The sequence below is a fragment of the Amphimedon queenslandica genome, unplaced genomic scaffold (assembly GCF_000090795.2).
Source record: "Amphimedon queenslandica unplaced genomic scaffold, v1.1 AMPQUscaffold_13399, whole genome shotgun sequence".
NCBI lineage: Eukaryota > Metazoa > Porifera > Demospongiae > Haplosclerida > Niphatidae > Amphimedon > Amphimedon queenslandica.
Window position 1 is genome coordinate 179,401 of NW_003546365.1, and position 18,984 is coordinate 198,384.

General features: G+C 37.1%; 5 protein-coding genes across 6 annotated transcripts; all 5 read left to right on the top strand.

Moving 5' to 3' along the window:
- The first annotated feature begins 1 nt into the window (after position 1).
- Positions 2–2,988, top strand: LOC105312837 (transforming growth factor beta regulator 1-like). Of its 2 annotated transcripts, none has more exons than XM_011405777.2 (10): positions 2–247; positions 295–412; positions 1,067–1,275; positions 1,327–1,397; positions 1,444–1,841; positions 1,977–2,042; positions 2,089–2,144; positions 2,187–2,333; positions 2,377–2,474; positions 2,537–2,988. In XM_011405777.2, exons 1-10 carry the CDS (start codon positions 38–40, stop codon positions 2,943–2,945), a joined length of 1,782 nt encoding a protein of 593 aa, XP_011404079.1. In that variant the 5' UTR covers positions 2–37; the 3' UTR covers positions 2,946–2,988. The 2 variants fall into 2 exon arrangements, with proteins under 2 accessions (XP_011404079.1, XP_019852331.1); XM_019996772.1 differs by having other exon boundaries at positions 1,070–1,275.
- A 26-nt stretch (positions 2,989–3,014) lies between these two features.
- On the top strand, positions 3,015–6,649 carry LOC100634813 (uncharacterized). The gene is made up of 10 exons (XM_019996769.1): positions 3,015–3,103; positions 3,192–3,260; positions 3,332–3,455; positions 3,501–3,703; positions 3,960–4,329; positions 4,708–4,848; positions 4,912–5,118; positions 5,318–5,443; positions 5,507–5,791; positions 5,961–6,649. Exons 2-10 carry the CDS (start codon positions 3,258–3,260, stop codon positions 6,512–6,514), a joined length of 2,013 nt encoding a protein of 670 aa, XP_019852328.1. The 5' UTR covers positions 3,015–3,103; positions 3,192–3,257; the 3' UTR covers positions 6,515–6,649.
- Positions 6,650–6,775: 126 nt separating this feature from the next.
- LOC109582149 (protein C-ets-2-like) lies at positions 6,776–9,246 on the top strand. Its single transcript, XM_019996776.1, has 5 exons — positions 6,776–6,895; positions 6,962–7,143; positions 7,374–7,656; positions 7,939–8,507; positions 8,648–9,246. Exons 2-5 carry the CDS (start codon positions 7,047–7,049, stop codon positions 9,052–9,054), a joined length of 1,356 nt encoding a protein of 451 aa, XP_019852335.1. The 5' UTR covers positions 6,776–6,895; positions 6,962–7,046; the 3' UTR covers positions 9,055–9,246.
- A 107-nt stretch (positions 9,247–9,353) lies between these two features.
- Positions 9,354–12,558, top strand: LOC105312838 (mitochondrial import receptor subunit TOM70-like). Its single transcript, XM_019996770.1, has 14 exons — positions 9,354–9,620; positions 9,762–9,935; positions 9,988–10,017; positions 10,118–10,247; positions 10,314–10,423; positions 10,477–10,543; positions 10,587–10,742; positions 10,796–10,920; positions 10,966–11,100; positions 11,154–11,260; positions 11,318–11,444; positions 11,922–12,142; positions 12,204–12,312; positions 12,369–12,558. Exons 1-14 carry the CDS (start codon positions 9,390–9,392, stop codon positions 12,456–12,458), a joined length of 1,812 nt encoding a protein of 603 aa, XP_019852329.1. The 5' UTR covers positions 9,354–9,389; the 3' UTR covers positions 12,459–12,558.
- A 92-nt stretch (positions 12,559–12,650) lies between these two features.
- Positions 12,651–18,982, top strand: LOC100635064 (inositol hexakisphosphate and diphosphoinositol-pentakisphosphate kinase 2-like). The gene is made up of 24 exons (XM_019996786.1): positions 12,651–12,838; positions 12,886–13,032; positions 13,077–13,171; positions 13,226–13,466; positions 13,561–13,662; positions 13,734–13,784; positions 13,839–13,949; positions 14,016–14,137; positions 14,206–14,310; positions 14,393–14,555; positions 14,630–14,724; positions 14,846–14,925; positions 14,981–15,159; positions 15,502–15,671; positions 15,714–15,780; positions 15,836–15,974; positions 16,151–16,298; positions 16,350–16,422; positions 16,498–16,631; positions 16,698–16,815; positions 17,057–17,360; positions 17,414–17,446; positions 18,643–18,759; positions 18,814–18,982. The coding sequence occupies exons 1-24, from the start codon at positions 12,662–12,664 to the stop codon at positions 18,915–18,917; spliced, it is 3,075 nt and encodes a 1,024-aa protein (XP_019852345.1). The 5' UTR covers positions 12,651–12,661; the 3' UTR covers positions 18,918–18,982.
- Positions 18,983–18,984: the final 2 nt, after the last annotated feature.

An 18,984-nucleotide genomic window follows, 5' to 3' on the forward strand; every position in this document is an offset into this window, starting at 1 on the left:
TTCTATTAATAATAATTTTGGTGGGTTTGGTTTCAAAATGGCGACCTTAGTGAAGGCTCAGAGTAAGGCCATGACTAGCTCTACGGCTCCTGATATTGCTGCCATGACCTGGTTAGAAGCAGCAGAACACATCCTCAAACAGGAAGGACCAGAAATGCACATTAAGGACCTAACGGAGAGGGTTATGAACCTTGGAATGGTCAATTCTCATTGTAGGACGAGCTTAGAAACTCTCCTCTACAGACAAGTAAATCACTATGTGTACCATTGTGTGTTATTATCTGCTGTTAACAGTCTCATAAACCTCATTCCAAATTTAAAAGAGTCATAGGGAGGATGGGCTGGTTTAAATTATCTAACAGTGTCATAGCTGAGAACAACCTTTCGCAATCATTGAACTGTTGCGATGAAGGTAACCCACACACACAAACTGTGAAGTGAAAATTATAATGTTTCCAAAAAACTGTCAATTATAATATTCACTATATATTGATGTCCTTATACTAAGTAGAAAGTTTGAGCTGATTCCGACTTCAAATTTTCAAGTTATGACCATTTTTTAAAATGGGCCAATTTCTGAAAAATACCCAAGGCTATAGCCCATGGTTTTTTCCAAAAAATGGCTCCGAAATCACCCTCAATTTTTATTAAATTTTCTGATACATATTGATGTACTTATGCTATGTAGAAAGTTTGAGCTGATTCCGAGTTCAAATTTTCAAGTTACGGCCATTTTAAGAAAATGCCAAAATTCTGAAAAATACCCAAGGCTATAGCCCATGGTTTTTCCCAAAAAATGGCTCTGAAATCACCCCCAATTTTTATTATATTTTTTGATACATATTGATGTACTAATGCTATGTAGAAAGTTTGAGCCAATTCCGACTTCAATTTTTTGAGTTATGGCCATCTGAAAAAATGAGCCAATTTTAAAAAATATATACCCTTACAATTGCAAAGTAAAAATGTAATGTGTAAAAGCAAGCTAATGTAAAAACTACCAATTTGATATTTCAAGAAATCCGCTCTATGGAATATATTATATATAATTTTTGATTTATTTTAGAAGAAGAGGCAATGATGCCAAAGTCAGTGATAGTCCACAAGCGTAAGAGCAAAGTGATACGGAGAGAGGAGGAATACGGTGACTGTAATCGTGAGCCTGACTCCGATGAGTCTGACAGTTCTTATTCCAGCACCTCCGACGATGAGGATGACGATGATTGGTCGATGAAGTATCGGCACATCAAAGGATTCGCTAAAAGGTTGATTATGGTACGTTGTGTGGTAGGTGTGGCTTATTTAGTAGGTGTGGTCTTTTCATAGACTAACGTTTCATTAGCTAGCGAATTACAATCACTCGAAAACGAAATATCTAAAAGTCAACAAGAGAAGAAGTAAGTATTTAAAGGATTGGACTCTGTCATCATTACTGTCTGCTAGGTATCTTTTGGAAAGACTCATTAATAAACAAAGTAATGCAAGAACAACAACAACAACAAACAAACAAGATCAGTCCAAACAAGCTACTCCAGTTGGAGGAGGAGGAGGAGCTACTAGTGTTAAAGTACCCACCACACCTAGTAATAGTAATAGATTAAAGAGGCCACTTCCATCCTCACCACCTGTTTCTCATAAACCACACCCATTAACTACCCCGCCCACCAGATCTTCTGAACAGCGTCTGATATACAACGCTATATCGGAACCAAGGGACCTCTTCTCCACCAGTTCCAGCTCCAGTAATGAAGAGGAGGAAGCAGCTGCTGGTAAAAGAACAGGAAGAGCTTTAAAAGAAGGGACTACTAAACAGAACAAAGCAAGCAAGGAAGAATCAATAGGTTGTTATTATTATTGATTATTGATTATTATCAATTGATTATTATCAATTGATTATTATCAATTGATTATTATTGATTATTGATTATTATCAAATTGATTATTATTATTGATTTATTATTATTATTATTAATTAGGTACAGGAGGTGGTGGGCGGAAGAAGAGGGTGAGACGGTTACAAGCAATCCCATTGCATGAAGATGGTAATTAATTTTATTTATTTATTTTATTTATTTATTTATATAAAAGGGTCTCCTGTATTTCCAATCAAACTAGGTGGACTCCAAGTACATTCTCTTGGAAAGGTATTATGGGTGTGGCTAGTTATTATTATTAATTATTAATAGGTGGTATGGGATCGACCCTCCTTTCATAACGAGAGGTACATTTGGCCATTAGGTTTCAAGAGCACTAGAAGTTACCCAAGCATGACCAACCCTTCAAGAAGATGTCTCTATACCTGCCATATATTAGACGGAAAGGATGGGCCCATTGTAAGCTCCACCCACTAATAAATTAATTAATAGTTGTTAATAGTTTGAAATGGTTTCTGAGGAAAGTCCAGACTCTCCGATTCGAGCTTCTTCTGCAACCGCTTGTCACCACATAGTACTGAAAGCAATCAATGAAGCTCGGTATGTGTATGCATGTAGCATTATTTTGTTTATTTAATTTGTTTGTTTGTTGTTCTTTGAAGAGACAAGCAGGCCACAAATGCTGGCTCAGGTCCAGAATTCTTTGGCTTCTCCCATCCATCGATTCTTAATTTGATCCAGCTGCTCCCTGATGCTGATAAATGTACTAAGTACAAGCCGACCATATTCCAACAGCCCCTCACTCGTGGGAAGGCCCATCAGCCACTACCCACCTCAACCGATCATAAGAAACCTTTGCTCTCGTCGTCTGCAAAGAAAAAAGAGAAACCGATTCCAGATTCGTCCCTGGTAGGAGGAGCCCCTTTGACTGTTGGTGGGGGTACGAGTGATCCTAGCTTAGCCCCTGTCGTTAACCAGCTAATTAGTTATTTGTCGTCAGACAGTGACTCTAATAGCAACGAATACGAACATGAATTAGTTATTGATACTAGCAATAGTAATCGGAATTAAATTAATAATTCATTGATTATTATTAATTATACAGCTCATTATTATTCATCATTATTAATTGGTATGTTTATTGGTCTACTGCGCATGCGCAGTCCGCTCCCATCAAGACAGACCCTTGACACAGAAGGAGAGTTGGAGCTGTACCCTGAAGAGAATACGTGAGTTATTTTAGCTTTTCAAAGTCTCGATCTCTCATTCCTCTATGCACACATCGCCCTTTGTCTCTATTGTTCCCTACTCTACTAGGAGGAGGAGCGTGTCTCATCTTTTTGTGTCAAAGCGAGTTTCCTTTTGAATGAAATCACATACAAAATGGTATGTAACCTAATACTAACACAATTATTGTTTATATTATAGTAATTGACCCTTTTTGTCTTATCCCACAGGACTTTAAACTAGGTCTTTACTCTCCAACACAATCTATAGATCAGTTGCAAAGGCCCGTCGATGAACGCATGCACATTAGACGTCCTTCGGATGAAAGCGAAAGAATACTACGCAAGATATCGGGTTAGTGGGTGTGGTTAATCTATCACTATAGTAACCGTGTTATAGGGGCAGGTATGGCGTCCCTAGACCCAGCAGTTAACATGAGTTCCCCTAGACATCTCTCCCTCCCATCTGATGCCAACAATAGTTATAATGAAGTGGGTGAGTTTGTTAAGAACGAACTTGGACTAGGAGACACTGGTAGGATGATATCAACTGCTTTAAGTGATGGCTACCTCCCTGGGATTGGAATGGATGATGCTTCTAAAGTAATTCCGTGTACATGTACAGTGTAACTTATTAAGGACCACACTACCTGTCCTTAATACAGAGGTGTCCTCATTTCAGAGGTACTTTTGTATAGCTTTGTTCCAATTGTGACATTACAAAATGTCCTCGTTATAAAAGTGTCCTTATCTCTGGGTGTGCTTACATTGAGAGGTTTCACTGTATGGCATAAATATTTAATCTTCTCATAACTTGATATTATTATTATTAATCATGTTTTTTTTATTATTTTACTAGTTAAGCCCTCAAGGTATTGCAGGCATGGATCAATCTCCACAGTTTGACGGACGTGTCTTTACGCCTGAGGACCAGCTGTTCCCACCTCTGACCTCAAACGACCGTCATCCATCAGCTCCACTACTCCACACAATGCTTACCAGTGGAGTCATGGGTAATGCTCAACAACAGCAGCAGCAGCAACACGTTCAACAGCAACAGATTCATTTGCCTGATACCAAAGACAACATGTTATTAATTTCTCCTAATGATATCGATTCGATGACCAGCCAGAGAAGCCGTAGTTGGTCTATGCCAATCAACGCTAACAGACCTCCACTCCCGCCCCAGATCTCTATCTCAAGCCCTGATGAGACTCAGGACTACTTCTGTAAGGGTGTGTGTTTATGTTTATATTTATATTCTTGTTTGTTTAACCTGTATTTTTGTACATTTAATCATTCTGTGTTATTGTCTGATACCTTCCCACTCATTGGGGCATACAGGAAACTGTGGTGATACCTGTTTCCTTTATTTTAATATATAAATAATCATGTTTTATTTTATTTCCTGCCCACACATATACACATACATGTATATATATATATATATTTGGAGTAGGCCTTTAGTGTACATGTATATACACATTACATACACAAACAAAACACTCTACAGACTTGTAAGTGTACTCTGTGCCCTTCTGTTGTGTGTTGGTTGATGTCTCACAATTCATCCTGCTTCATAATTTAATTTGTTTTATTTGATTTAGTGCCATTTGACAGGCCAGTTAGCATTGGTGAGGCTAGCTCTTCTCACGAGTATTTCAACACTTTTGGTGATGCCGCGAGGATTCAGCAACACTTTGACGACACTGTACAAAAGTTTTTTCAAGAAACACATCTTCCATCAGGTAACTGCAGCAAGACCATGAAGCAACAGCATCACGTGTAAATTGAATGTTCCTTTCCTGTAGATCCAACTCAGTGGAATGAGTCCAATGTATTTACTTTCTCTCAATGGACCTCGGCCGAGTTTCAGCTCCCAATCAACTTGCAGCTGTTCCAGGGGATCAACGGGCTCCAGCTCTGCTCTTTCACTCAGCAGCAGTTTCACGGACTGGCTAAGGAAAGTGGACACACTCTATTCACTTTTCTGGAGAAAATCAAAGCCTCCGCTACTTGTAAGCCATTACTATTGATCATTAATCACTGTACACCCCCTCCCTCAATTTATACATGTACATGTACATGTCTTTTTGGTTCTTTCCCCTTTCCCTCCCTCTTAAATTCATTCTACATATCTTCTCTCTCCCCCTCTTTCTCTTCCTCTCTTCCTCCTCCCTCTCTCCCTCCCTCCCCCCTCTCTCTCTCTCTCTCCAGTCCCTAGTTTTGGTGGCTATCCCTTGCCTGGTAGTGATATGTTTCCAGACCCTGGCTATTATGTTGGTGTTAATAGTAATAATACCAATATGTCTTCTGAATTCTCCACAACATCACCGCTAACAAGTAAGTCGTGTTTACAAACACTATTGATATCACTCTGATCTCTCTCTCTCTTTGTATTTCTAGGTCCTCCTTCTATCTCCATTTCTTCTGATTTTAAGCCCAACAGGCACTCCGAGGATTTATTTGGTTTATCTAGTTTTGGTTCCAATGGGAGTGGTCATCTCCGCCCACCACCTCCCCCATACCAGCGTCCAGGTAGCCCCAGTGGTTCCGATATATCCACTCCATACAGTAGTCCAGTTCCTTCTCCTGTAGCATCTCCAGGTCCTTCTCCTATCCATTCTCCTATATCTTACTCACCTAATCCATCACCTTCTGCTTCTCCTATACCAAACAGAGCTAATACTGGTGAGAATAAAGAAAAGTCATTGATGTTCATGTAGCTATTGTGTGACATTATATGTGTGATGTTATTTTTATGAATAAAAGAACATTATCTATTGTTTTATGTTTTAAAGCTGCTTGATTCTTGTTACTAAATACTAATCTCTCTCTTTCTCTCTCTCATATGTTATAGGTACTGGTCCTATACAATTGTGGCAGTTCCTTTTAGAGCTGCTCACTGACAGAGACTGTCAAAACTGCATTGCATGGACGGGAAGAGAGTGGGAATTTAAGCTGATAGACCCGGAGGAGGTGGCCAGGCGCTGGGGTTCAAGAAAGAACAAGCCGAAGATGAATTATGAAAAGCTAAGCCGCGGCCTGCGATACTATTACGATAAGAATATCATCCACAAGGTCCCGGGGAAGAGATACGTCTATCGGTTTGTGTGTGATTTAGAATCTATGCTTGGAATGTCCTTCATAGAGCTTCAGCAGCAGCTCAAAGGAGATTGCGTTGAAGGATCGAAGCCAATCAAAATAGAGCGACAGAGGTCTTGCCCCCAGGCCATCCCTCCCCCTCAGTTGTCTCACGGGATGGGGATGTTCCCCGGGGGAGGGGCTAGTGGTGTCCATTACATGCCGCAGGACGTTAACATGCAGGGCTTACATATAAATAGTCCAGGACATTCTCCTTATGCTGTGTCACCTTTATCTACTTCACCAGTCATGAGGGGCTACATGCAATAAAAATTGTTATTTTTTGTTATTTAATTATTATTATTATTATTATTGATGCAATGTTGTAATTTCTTTCCCTCTTTTTTTTCATTCAGTAACTGCAGCAACTCAATCATAAAATGCATTTCTTTTTTCATCTAATGTAATGTTAATTATTATTATTATTATTATTACTATTACTTTTTCAGGAATTATTTTTATTATTAAAATTAAGCACCCCCTAGTTAATTAAAATTTGTTAATAACCAGTAGATCACGTGACTTATGTGTGCCTAAACGGAAGTAATCTTCTCCGCAACTTTGTCCCTTAGGGCGGAAGTCTTCTCTTTTCCTTCTTTCTCTCCTTATTTCTTCTCTAGAAAATCCTTTTTCCTCTCGTTATTTCGTCAAGTAATGAGCATTTTATATCTATTGACTTTTTTAAAATCTCATTTGGTTCTTTTTCAATCATTTTAGGCCAAGTCCCGCCATATTCCTTTGCCTACCCCTAACTTCATCCATTCCGAGTCTTATCTAATCCCTCTCCCCTCGCCTGAGGATAATGTCTAAAGAAGGAGAAGAAATGGAGGCCAGTGAATCACAGGAGACAGCTTCTCCTCCTACTACTACTCATTCGCCGCTGCGGCCGGTAGGGGCAGGTAGGCCCTAACGCATATCCTCTTCCTCGTTAGAGGGAAGACGACAAAATTTCACAATCTCTTTCTTCTGTTCTTCCTTCTCTCTCCCCGTATTGTGTATATACACATTCTCCCGTTGTCTCTCCCTCCATCTTTTTATTTAAATACAATATTAACTGTCTCTACACTATACCCTTTCTTCCTCTCTGTCTATAACATATTTCACTTTCTCTCTCTCTCTCCTTGTTTAGAGTCAACTGTAACTCCACAAGTCACAAAGTCCTCGCTCTTATCTCCTCCTGTCTCTCTCTCGTCAGACGCTACCAAATCTCCCATTCTCTCTCCTCCTCTATCCTCTGAGATTCTTTCATCACTGATCGCTGCTACAACATCAGATAAACAAGACGAAGTTACAGTCTCTTCTCTTATAGCAGCTGCCACTGGCGTTCCTCCAATTGAAAATCCTTCAGCAGCTGCTTCCGCCAACAATGGAACCAGCACAGCAGCTTCTACTACTACTACTACACCTTCAAAGTAAGCACAATATTTGTAATTTTTTAAATTACGTATTTTTCCTTATTATGTACATGTAGATTTTTAAAGGGTAAAAAAAATTTTGACAGATTGCTAAATTTTGTAATTGGTGGGTTTATTGTAGCCATGTTCCCATTAAAATGGCTGGTTTTATTATGACAACTCCAAATTTGTCAAATTATCCCCTCCAAAATTACCCAAAACTTCATTATTATTGTAAATGTAATTTCGTTGATGTTATTCTTTCAATATAACTAATAATGATTATATATTAATTGTTAGGTCAGCTCCATCCATCACTCCGCTGACAGCAGCTGGTATTACTGGAGGTGTTGGAGGGAATGGTCTCCTACCATGCCTTGTCTGTTACCCAGGAGGGAATAATTATTCCCTGGTTTGGCTCCCTTATGATTCTACAGCTGCTGCCACAAACACTTCCATAGCATCAACTCAGCCATCAGTCCCATCACTTCCTACCACTAGTACCAGTAACGCTACTCAGTCTTCAACTGTTGCTGCCACGCCCACAAGTGTTTCCATGGTAACATCTCCTCCTGCTCTTTCTCCTCCTCACACCACCTCAGGTGACATCAGTCCGGCCGTTACTCCTAACAACCCGCTGTTGCCTAGCAACCTGTCGGCGGCCATTACTCAGAGTTATCTCCAACTGTTACAGCTCCAGCAACTTCAGCAGCAGCAACAGCAACAAGCCAGCAGCACTAATGCAGCAACTGCCTCAGCTTCTATACCTTTTGTATCACCACACTCTTCATTCATGAGCTCAAGCAATGACATATTGACGCAGTCCATTTCTTCTAATAACACACAAGTTACCCAGTCTCACAACTCAGGTTAATTAAGATTTAAATTAATTAAGATCAAAATAATTATCTTTTCTTTTATCTGCTATCCCTCCCTCTCTCCCTCTCTCTCTCTCTCTCTTGAGTCTTCAAAACATTATTATGCTGATAATTTTTATTAATTTTTTTAGGTCCTCCTCAAGTTGAATTCAATACAGGTTCTCAGATCCAGTTGTGGCAGTTTCTCCTTGAGCTCCTGACGGACCGTGAGAGCCAGTCCTGTATCAAGTGGACCTACAAACAGGACTGGGAGTTTAAAATTGTTGACCCCCCTGAGGTCGCAAGACGCTGGGGGGAGAGAAAAAACAAGCCCACAATGAATTACGAGAAGCTAAGCAGAGGTCTTCGGTATTATTACGATAAAAATATAATAAAGAAGGTTCATAATCAGAGATATGTTTATTTGTTTGTGTGTGATTTGGAATCTCTGCTTGGCCTTTCTTTCACTGAGTTGCAGAAAGCTCTTACAGCAAGTGGGGAGCAGGGTACGGCGATTACGATTGAGAAGAAGTTAAACACAACAAAGAAGAGTAATTAATAGTTTGGCTGGAAGAGAGAGAGAGAGAGGGACAGAAAGAAATAAACACGTTCATTAATTTATTATTACATTAATAATATCATTCATTTTCATCGACTTTTTCTTTAGAAACACAGTCAGTTATATTATTAATACTTTTCCTTTTTGTCAATTGATAAGAATTTTTTGTCATTTTCCACTTTTAAAATTTAATACATAAGTCCTTATGGTGCTGCAATGGGGCTACATTAATTATAGTCACATATGACGTAATAAGTGGCCTTGTTGCTCTTTAATTAGAAATATAAAAGTCTGATAGTCACGTGATCACCCACGTGGTGTGCATTGATTGCAGCATGTCTTCATCAACGGGTTCTTCTGGTGGTGAAGGAGGAGGATTAGCAAGATGGCAGGTGGTGGTAGCTGCTGTGGGAGTTAGTGTAGCTGTTGCTGGTACAGTGGGGGCCGTGTATTGGCTCTGCTCCAAAGGAGGGAGTAAGAAAGGCTCGAAACCTGAAGCTGATAGTAGAGTGAACTCGTTAACCAGTGAGACTGGATCAACTGGTCATAATGAAGATAGAGAACCAGTGAGTATAATAATAATATGATGATAATAATATTAACATGAATGATTATATAATTACATGTAATTGGGAGGGGCTAGTTATTTTATTAATTAATGTTTGGAGATTGTTCTTAATTATTTTGATGTTTTTATTCTATCTTAGTCTGCCTTAGAGAGAGCAAGAGAGGCTAAGTCTCGTGGTAATGCATTATTCAAACAGAAGCAGCTGGAGGAGGCACTCAAGTGCTACAAGGAAGCAATAGAGATTTGTCCTCCTGAAGAAACTGATGACATTGCAACCTTTCATCACAACATTGCAGCTGTGTATGACAAAATGGTCGGTTATATAAATGATATATATTTTATTAGTTTTAAAATTTTTATCATAGGTTGTTGATTGTACTGATAATGATGAAAAAGTACAGTATATCTTGCATTATTCTGTTTATTTATTTATTTGTTATTAATTTATTATTTGCTTGTGTTGTTGTACATGTACTTATTTTGACTTGTTTTTAGGTGATACTCTGGGAAGGTATCAGAGGTCATTGCACTGAAGCAATTAAACTAAAACCGAAATATATAAAAGCTATTTTTAGAAGATTTCATGCAAATCGTGCACTGAATAACAAAAGAGAAGCTTTATTAGGTACAATAATCTTAATTATTATTTTTTATTTTTATATGTTTGTTTGTTTGTTTGTTTGTTGTTTAGATGTTACAAGATTGATGATCCTAGATGAAGACAGTATGAAAACGTTAGCCGAGTTAGCACAATCGTTATTCAAAGACGTTTCCAAAGAATTGGCTGAAGAGAACTTCCCAGTAAATAACATCATAATATTATAGTATCAATCATATAATTATTATTTATTTAGAAATTAGGAGCTCTTGAGCCACCTACTCAACTGGTCAGGACATACTTCAACTCGTTTCTTTGGAAAGGTTTGTGTGTTGCTATGGTTACTTGTTGCTATGGCGTTTCTAGATGACATATCTCGAAGCCGTCTGAAAGAATTATGGGATGGAGCAGGAGGGGATGTGGATCGTTTTGACGATGAAGCGTTCGTCAAGGCAGCTGGGCAGTTCCTTTCCGGACAGTACAGTGGTATCATTGACGTATTGACTCAAGCTGTGAATGAAGGTTTAGTAACAATTAATTAATAACTTTTAATTATTAGTTAATTTATTAATTAGGTCACGAAGTGTTTAAATCTCGTTCCCTATTGTTGCGAGGGACCTTACTGAGTCTCTGGAGACGTGAAACTGATGCCATGAATGACCTTAGATCCGTCCTATCACTGCCTGACGTGCCTTCTGAAGTAAGTCATGTATACTCTATTTCTATTTAATGCCCATCGTCATAGTTACTAGCTGATGCCCATATAAAGATAGCTGCTATATATGCTGGCCTGTCTCAAGTTAAGGAATGTTATGAGGAGTTTGACAAAGCCTTAAACGAGAAACCTGATCACGTTGATGTGTTTATGCAGCGAGCTAGAGTATGTTTTTATTAATTGGTAATTTGGTATTTTAATTATTGTTTTTTTTTTAGGTTGCCATGGAATCAGATGATCCTAGTGTTGTTCTAAAAGGAGTCGATGACTTAGAAATTGTTTTAAAATTATCTCCTACTTCATCCATAGCGCTATACTGCATGGGGTGGGTGTGGCTAATATCAATAATGAATTAATAATTATTTTATTGGTTCATTCTCAGGTCAATGTATCACAGAGCTGGTCTTCTGTCAAGGTCTATACATTTCTTTGAAGGCGCTAGATCAAAGTTTGAACAAGCATACAAATCAGCTCCTGGTCTTGCCGAGGGACTTTTACTATATGCACTGGTAAGAGTCATCAGAAAATAATATAATAAAGTTGAGAGTGATTTTGGAGCCCATTTTTTGATTAAAGCATGGGTACAGGGTATAAGGTACAGAAATTTTTTAAATGGCCATAACTCAAAGATTTTAGCTCGGAATCAATTCAAACTTTCTACACAGCATAAGAACATCAATATGTATCAAAAAATGTAATGAAAATTGGGGGTGATTTTGGAGCCATTTTTTGGAAAAAACCATGGGCTATAGTACAGGGAAATTTTCAGAAATTTGGCTCATTTTAAAAATGACGATAACTCGAAAAATCTAAGTCGGAATAGTCTCAAACTTTCTACACAGTATAAGGACATCAATATGTATCAAAAAATGTAATAAAAATTGGGGGTGATTTCGGAGCCATTTTTCAGAAAAAAGCATAGTACAGGGTACAATGTATGTATAGCAAAGAGCTGAGCAGCGCTATTATTATTAATTAATTAATAGTTTCTACAAGATGTTGAGGAGGTACAATTGTCTGAGGAGATATTGCACAAAGCAATAGAACTGGAGCCTGACAATGCTTCAGCCCATTTCACCATCAGCATCTTGTACCTGCTGGCTCACAGGGACATGGATAAAGCCATCAACAGCCTAAGAACAGCAATTGAGATGGACTCCTCCTGCATACAGGCTTATGAAACACTGGCGTCACTGGAAATGCAAAAGTATGTAGTAATAATACTAACAGTAAATCCAATAGTGATTATCCTTGTGTTATAATCTTAGAGGCAATAAAGAGAAGGCTCTGGAGCTGTATGATGCAGCTGTTAAAAACTCAAGATCAATTTTAGAAATGCAGCAAGGATACTTAGCAAGAGAAGTATTCACAACACAAGTAATTTCTTTTAGTATATATTTAGTTTATTAATGTCATATTTTTATATTACTTAGAACGAGGTGTGTGATGAATATGGGATTGATCCTGTGGAGTTATTGACCTCAAGGATGGCCTCATTCTCCACTGGTGCAGCTAATAACTGAGCAATAATGATGTACATTATTATTATACTTATTGTCGTTATTTGTGTGTCAATTGTCAATTTCTTGAAATTTGATTAGAGGATTACAATTCACTAAATCATTTCCGGAAAATGAACAGAGAGATTGAGAGAATACGGATACTAGTTTAACGCCCACGCATGTAATTATCATGAGGGTGTGTATTGTCACGTAATAATTTAAAGATGGCGGAAAGTTTGTCAGATAGCTTATCTCGTCGAGGTTTGCCTTCTCTAAAGGAAAGTGACGTGTCTCCCTCGCCCTCTCCTCTCTCTTCAACCAAACTTTTTTTGGATGTGGAATTAGAGCAGCTAGCTGATTTCAATGGCGTCACTCTTGGAGTTTGTGCCATGAACAAGAAGGTTTGCATTGCTTCATATTTAAATTTGTTTATTTGTATCTTTTGCAGAGTTTCTCTGGTCCAATGAACAGTATATTGACGCGTATTGGTAGCCACGAACACGTTAGAGTGATCATATTCACTGACAACACAATCCTCTACAAACCAGTGGAGGAATGGCCGTACTGCGATGCTCTCATTGCATTTTATTCTAAGGTGATTCCTAATTGATGCCCGCCTCAGTTTATATCTAGTTTTAGGGTTTTCCGCTAGACAAGGCGTTGAGATACGTTAAATTAAAATCACCGAAAATGCTCGTGAATGATTTGGAGATGCAGTATGCCCTGATGGATAGGTTAGCTATTTTTAATAAATTAATTTTAATTAAATAATAATTACTTTTGTACAGACGTAAGGTATATGACATTCTAGTTAAGAATGGCATTGAGGTCCCTCCTCATGTTATCTGTAATCGTGACGGGAGTGATAAAGGATTAAAAATATCTGAAGTCGATGAGGATACTCTCGAAGTGAATGGAGTAACGTTTCACAAACCTTTTGTTGAGAAACCCATTTCTGCCGAAGATCATAATATTTATATTTACTTTCCCTCGGATTATGGAGGAGGCTGCCAGAGACTGTTTAGAAAAGTAACGATGTAGGATTGGCAACAATGAACTCTCTCTCTTTCTTTCCCTTTTCTTCCTCCTCTTTTCTTCTCTCTTTCTCTCTCTTTGTCGTAAGGTTAAAGATCGTTCCAGTACCTATTCTAACGAAAGCAATGTCAGAAAGGATGGTTCCTACATTTATGAAGACTTCATGGCAACTGATGGAACTGACGTGAAGGTAATTAACTATTATTAATATTATTATTATTATTTAACCATTAATATTAATTAACTATTATTAATAAACAGGTGTATACAGTTGGTCCTGATTATGCTCATTCTGAGGCTAGGAAATCACCAGTATAAATATTAATTAACAGCAAATTAATTAATTGATAATGAATAATTAATTAGGCACTCGATGGTCGTGTGGATAGGGATGACAGAGGCAAAGAAAAGAGATTTCCTGTTTTACTCACGACGAAAGAAAAAGTGATAGCAAGAAAAGTTTGCATCGCCTTTAAGGTAAATAATAATATTTAAAACTATTTATTTATCTATTTATTTATTTATTTATTTATTTATTTATAGCAAACTGTGTGTGGTTTTGACCTGTTACGTTCCAATGGTAACAGTTACGTGTGCGACGTGAACGGGTTTAGCTTTGTTAAGAACTCTGACAAGTATTATGATGACTGCTCTCAGATAATACTGTAAGATATGGCATATATATATATTGTTGTATTAAAAATAATAAATATTTCTCATTACATTATTTCAGTGAGAGTATATTATCGAAAGTAGCCCCTCACTATATTCCTGAGAATGAACCTTCGATTGCTCATTTAGCTCCAACAGTCCCTGTACCTATCTTCTCCAGGGGACGGTAAGAAACTTAATAACGATTAATAACCATTAATAATCACTATTAATAACCATTAATAACCATTAATAACTATTAATAACAGGTGTGAGCTAAGGTGTGTCATTGGCGTTATAAGACATGCTGATCGGACTCCAAAGCAGAAGATGAAGATGATTGTGAGACACCATTACTTCTTCAGTCTGTTTGAAGAACTGGGCGGATACAAAAAGCAACAGATAAAGATAAAGAAACCAAAAGAATTACAAGTTAGTTAATTATTTTTGTTTTTGTTGTTAATGTTGTTTGTTGTTTGTTGTTTGTTTGTTGTTGTTGTACATAGAAAGTTCTTGATATAGTTCGTAAGTTAATTAATGAAGGAGAAGATGATGAAATATTTTTTAATAAATTGCAACAATTAAAGACAGTCTTAGAAATGTAAGTCCCCACTGACCATTAGTTGTATATCTACACATTGTACTATCTCTCCTATTAAGATTAGTACTGTAATGTATGGTGTATCTACATGTATAGTTATTATTATTATTATTATTACTAGGTATGATCATTTTTCTGGTATCAACAGAAAAGTTCAATTCAAACTAATTCACAAAGACATTAACAATACGCCACTAGAAAGTACGAATCTCATTATCATAAATAATAATAGTTATTATTATTCATTAATTATTAGGTCCTGCATTATTATTAATAGCTAAGTGGGGCGGTGAGGTTACTCCAGCTGGTGAGAGGGTTGCCGAGGAGTTGGGTAAGGCATTTCGCTGCATGTATCCTGGAGGAGAAGGAGAGTATTCATTACTACCAGGATCAGGGTTCCTCAGACTCCACAGCACTTACAGACACGACCTAAAGGTGTTGAGAATCGCTCATTTACGTGTACATGTATATTTATCTGATGCATATACATGTACTTATGTTGCGTGGAAAGTTTGAGCTGATTCCGATCAAAATTGAATTTGTTACAAATTTGTAAAGTTGTTCCAAAATTGGGCCAAAGTCCCTGTACTACAGTACAGGGTCACAAGGCAAATTTTGCCAAAAATTACTTGGAGGGAATTCTTCATTTTTATAATTTTTTGATGCATATACATGTACTTATCTTGTGTAGAAAGTTTCAGCTGATTCCGATTAAAATTGGATTTTTTTACAAATTTAATTATTTCTCTTTCTTTACATTCTATTGTATTTCTTTAGGTGTATGCTTCTGACGAGGGGCGTGTCCAATTATCGGCAGCTGCATTTACAAAAGGGCTGCTTGATTTAGAGGGTAACATGGCGTCGATATTAGCCCACCTGGTAAAGATGGACCAGAATACAACGGACATGCTTGACACATCCTCTGACGCCGCTGAATCACTGAACAGGTTATTAATACTAATTAGTTAACTATTACTAGTTATTAATAGGGTCAAGCAGGATTTGCATCAAATGCTCCAGTCAACTCGTGATTTTGATGCAGAAGCAATAAAGAATGTCAGTTTTTGTTGTTTACTTTTTATTGTTTTTATTCTTTTATTTGTGTCTACAGTTAGCTCCTACTCTATCTCCTCCATTACTAGCTGCTATTAAAGAAGTTAAGAATCCTCACAAAACCTGCCGGACGATACAGGAAAATTTAAGAACCTTAGTCATGAGTTTTGAAGACATTGCCAGGAAAAAATCAGACCGTAAGCACCCCCTCCCTCCAGACATACTTTAAAATTAACTATGACATGTACATAAACATGTACCTGGTTAAATTGACACTATTCAAATTTGAATGTTTGAGATACTATTTTTTAATTGGTCCTCTCCAATTTTTATTGCATCACTTCATTGTTATATTTATTATTTTCTTATACAGTGCAACTGTATCATGGAGAGTCCATCAAGTTAGCGATCAGTCGTTGGAAGAAACTTGAAAAGGATTTTGTGTTAAGTAACGGAAAGTTTGACATCAGTAAAATACCTGATATATACGATTGTATAAAATATGATCTACAACACAATAGGTACATGTGTATTTTGTACTTTTATTTTCTATTTTATTATTTCATTTTTAGGATATTAGAGTTATCTGATGGTGTTTCACTGTACAAAGCAGTTTCTAATCTCGCTGATATTGTCATACCATTAGTAAGCCTTTATTATTATTATTATTATTATCATAATTAATTTTATTATTATGCATGTGCTTTCATTGCTTCACAGGAGTATGGTATTACAATTGAAGATAAAATCAGTATAAGTAAAATAGTCTGCAGACACCTATTAAAGAAGATCAGGGCTGATCTAAGCCACACCTACAACATTGGATCAGACTTTATACATAGACTAGACCCAAAGTCAGCTAATTAATATTCATTGATGCTCGTCATTATTAATTAATATTCATTCTCGTTAATTGTTAGGAAGTCAAAAGGTGTCATTAGTCCTGATAGATGTGTCAGGACTAGGTTATACTTTACCAGTGAGTCCCACATCCATTCTCTAGTCAACATATTGAAATATGGCGGCATCCCAATACCAGTAAGTGGGTATTGTACAGCTGGAAAAAATGGTGGGAATTTATCGAATATACATGTAGTTATACATGCTTACATTTACATGTACATGTACAAGTTAAAGCCATGAATGTATGGATATAATGGATTTCTCCTCACTCTTTTAAGTATTTTTGTGACAATATAAATTGTACATGTATATCTGCAATCTACACATGTATAACTAATGCTTGCAAGTTTCAGCATTTTATTTTTTTATTCCATAGGAAGAGAATTATGGAAAGCTACACGATCCACCTGAACTGAATTACTTGTCTCAAGTCGTCTTTATGGTATTTGAGAACAAGACTGAGCCAATCGACAGTTACAGATACCGAGTGGAGGTTCACTTTAGTCCGGGGGTCAAGTCAAGAAAGAGACTTTTGAAAGGAGAGCCAATATCGGAAAATGTGTCGCTCACGAAATTAAAGAAGATGCCACTAGTCGATACACCGTCGACAGGAGGAGGAGGTAACAACTCGCAGCCTCTTCGGAGGAGAAGCGCTCAATCATCATCAGCTGCTGCTGGAGGTATAGTATATTATTCATGTACTCTCAGGCTTGATTTATGTTACAAAATTTAGCCACATGGGCCCTCCCGAATTTATACATAACAAGTAAATAAAAAACATTAAAAATGGAAAAGCAGTAGGATTAAAAATGGGAAAAAGTAAAGAAACAAGAGAGTACTTGCAAACTGGTGTGAGAAGATATCCTACACCACTGCATGAAACATAAAACCCTCACTAGTGTAACTGTGTAAGCCTTTATGGTGCATGCTCAGTATTTGGGAATAATCATAGTCTTTTGCAGCCTGCAGGTTCATGCAGTGGTGTAGGATATCTTCTCACACCAGTTTGCAAGTACTCTCTTGTTTCTTTACTTTTTCCCATTTTTAATCCTACTGCTTTTCCATTTTTAATGTTTTTTATTTACTTGTTTCCATTCTTTTTTCTTAAATTAAGAAATTACATTATGTTTTGATTCTGTGGTTAGGTTAATCATATTCATGCTAATCACGTGCGCATAAATTAAAATGGCGTCAAACCACAAACCCACGCGGTGTCTGCAGCTGGATTTTGACTTCCATTTTGTTCTCTCCTTGCTTTTTTTTGAATCCACCTTTGTGGTCCTTGACCCAAGCACAAAGGAATGATGTAAAAGCCAACTGGAGCGGTTCTCTGGCTTAAAAGATTAGAGGGCCCATAGAAGAAGATGAAAGAAGAAAAAGTCTGAAGAATTTTGCAGAAATTTGAATTTGGGCCTATTCTTTAAAAAAGCTCTCGCTACATTACAGTCCACTTTAAAGGTACCAGGAGAATCGCTCAGTGAAGGAGAGCTCATCTAAGCCATTTATAAGGCTGTACAACGTAAGATAAAAGAGTTATAAGTGTTTGAAAATCATAAAAACGGTCGCCATCTTGAAAAACCAACCTCAATCCTACATATAGGCTACCGCCTATATAATATTGATTTGCTCTCTTGGTTGAAAACTACATGTAATTCCTATTACAGTTATATTTTGACTATAGCATAATGTTGCCAATGGTTACCTATGAATATCATTATAGATACAATGTAAGGTGCAACCCACAATGAACTTTTCAAAAATGATAGCATATAACTGATCCAGGAGTTTAGCTGTTGTCACAATAGACGTTATTACTCCTTATGTAACAATTTTTGTAAGGGATAATATCCCTGTCCCGAGTGTCCTATAACTCATTTAAACATTAACTTTATTACTGAGCTATATCATAATGCAGCAATCTTTAGTATTACAATGTCTGTGTGTGTGTGTGTCTATGCATAGAATCACCCGATGATGATACACTGGGTCTGAGGAAGGAGAGATTGAGAAAGTTTGTACAGGATGGTCCAGATGGTCATAGGAGAAGTTCTCTAGAAGGATACAAATATAGTCCGCCCAGTAAGAGATATAGTCACATGACACTCACATGATCTATATTATTATTATTAATAGATTCTGATAGTTTGGTCTCTGTTCTAGAGCCATTGAGTTACATAACTTCAATGGACTTACACCAGATGGAGAAAGGCCTTGCTAAACTATGTGTTGACTTTTAATTATTATAAATTATATATCATCTATTATTATTATTATTATTATTATTATTATTATTATTATTATTAT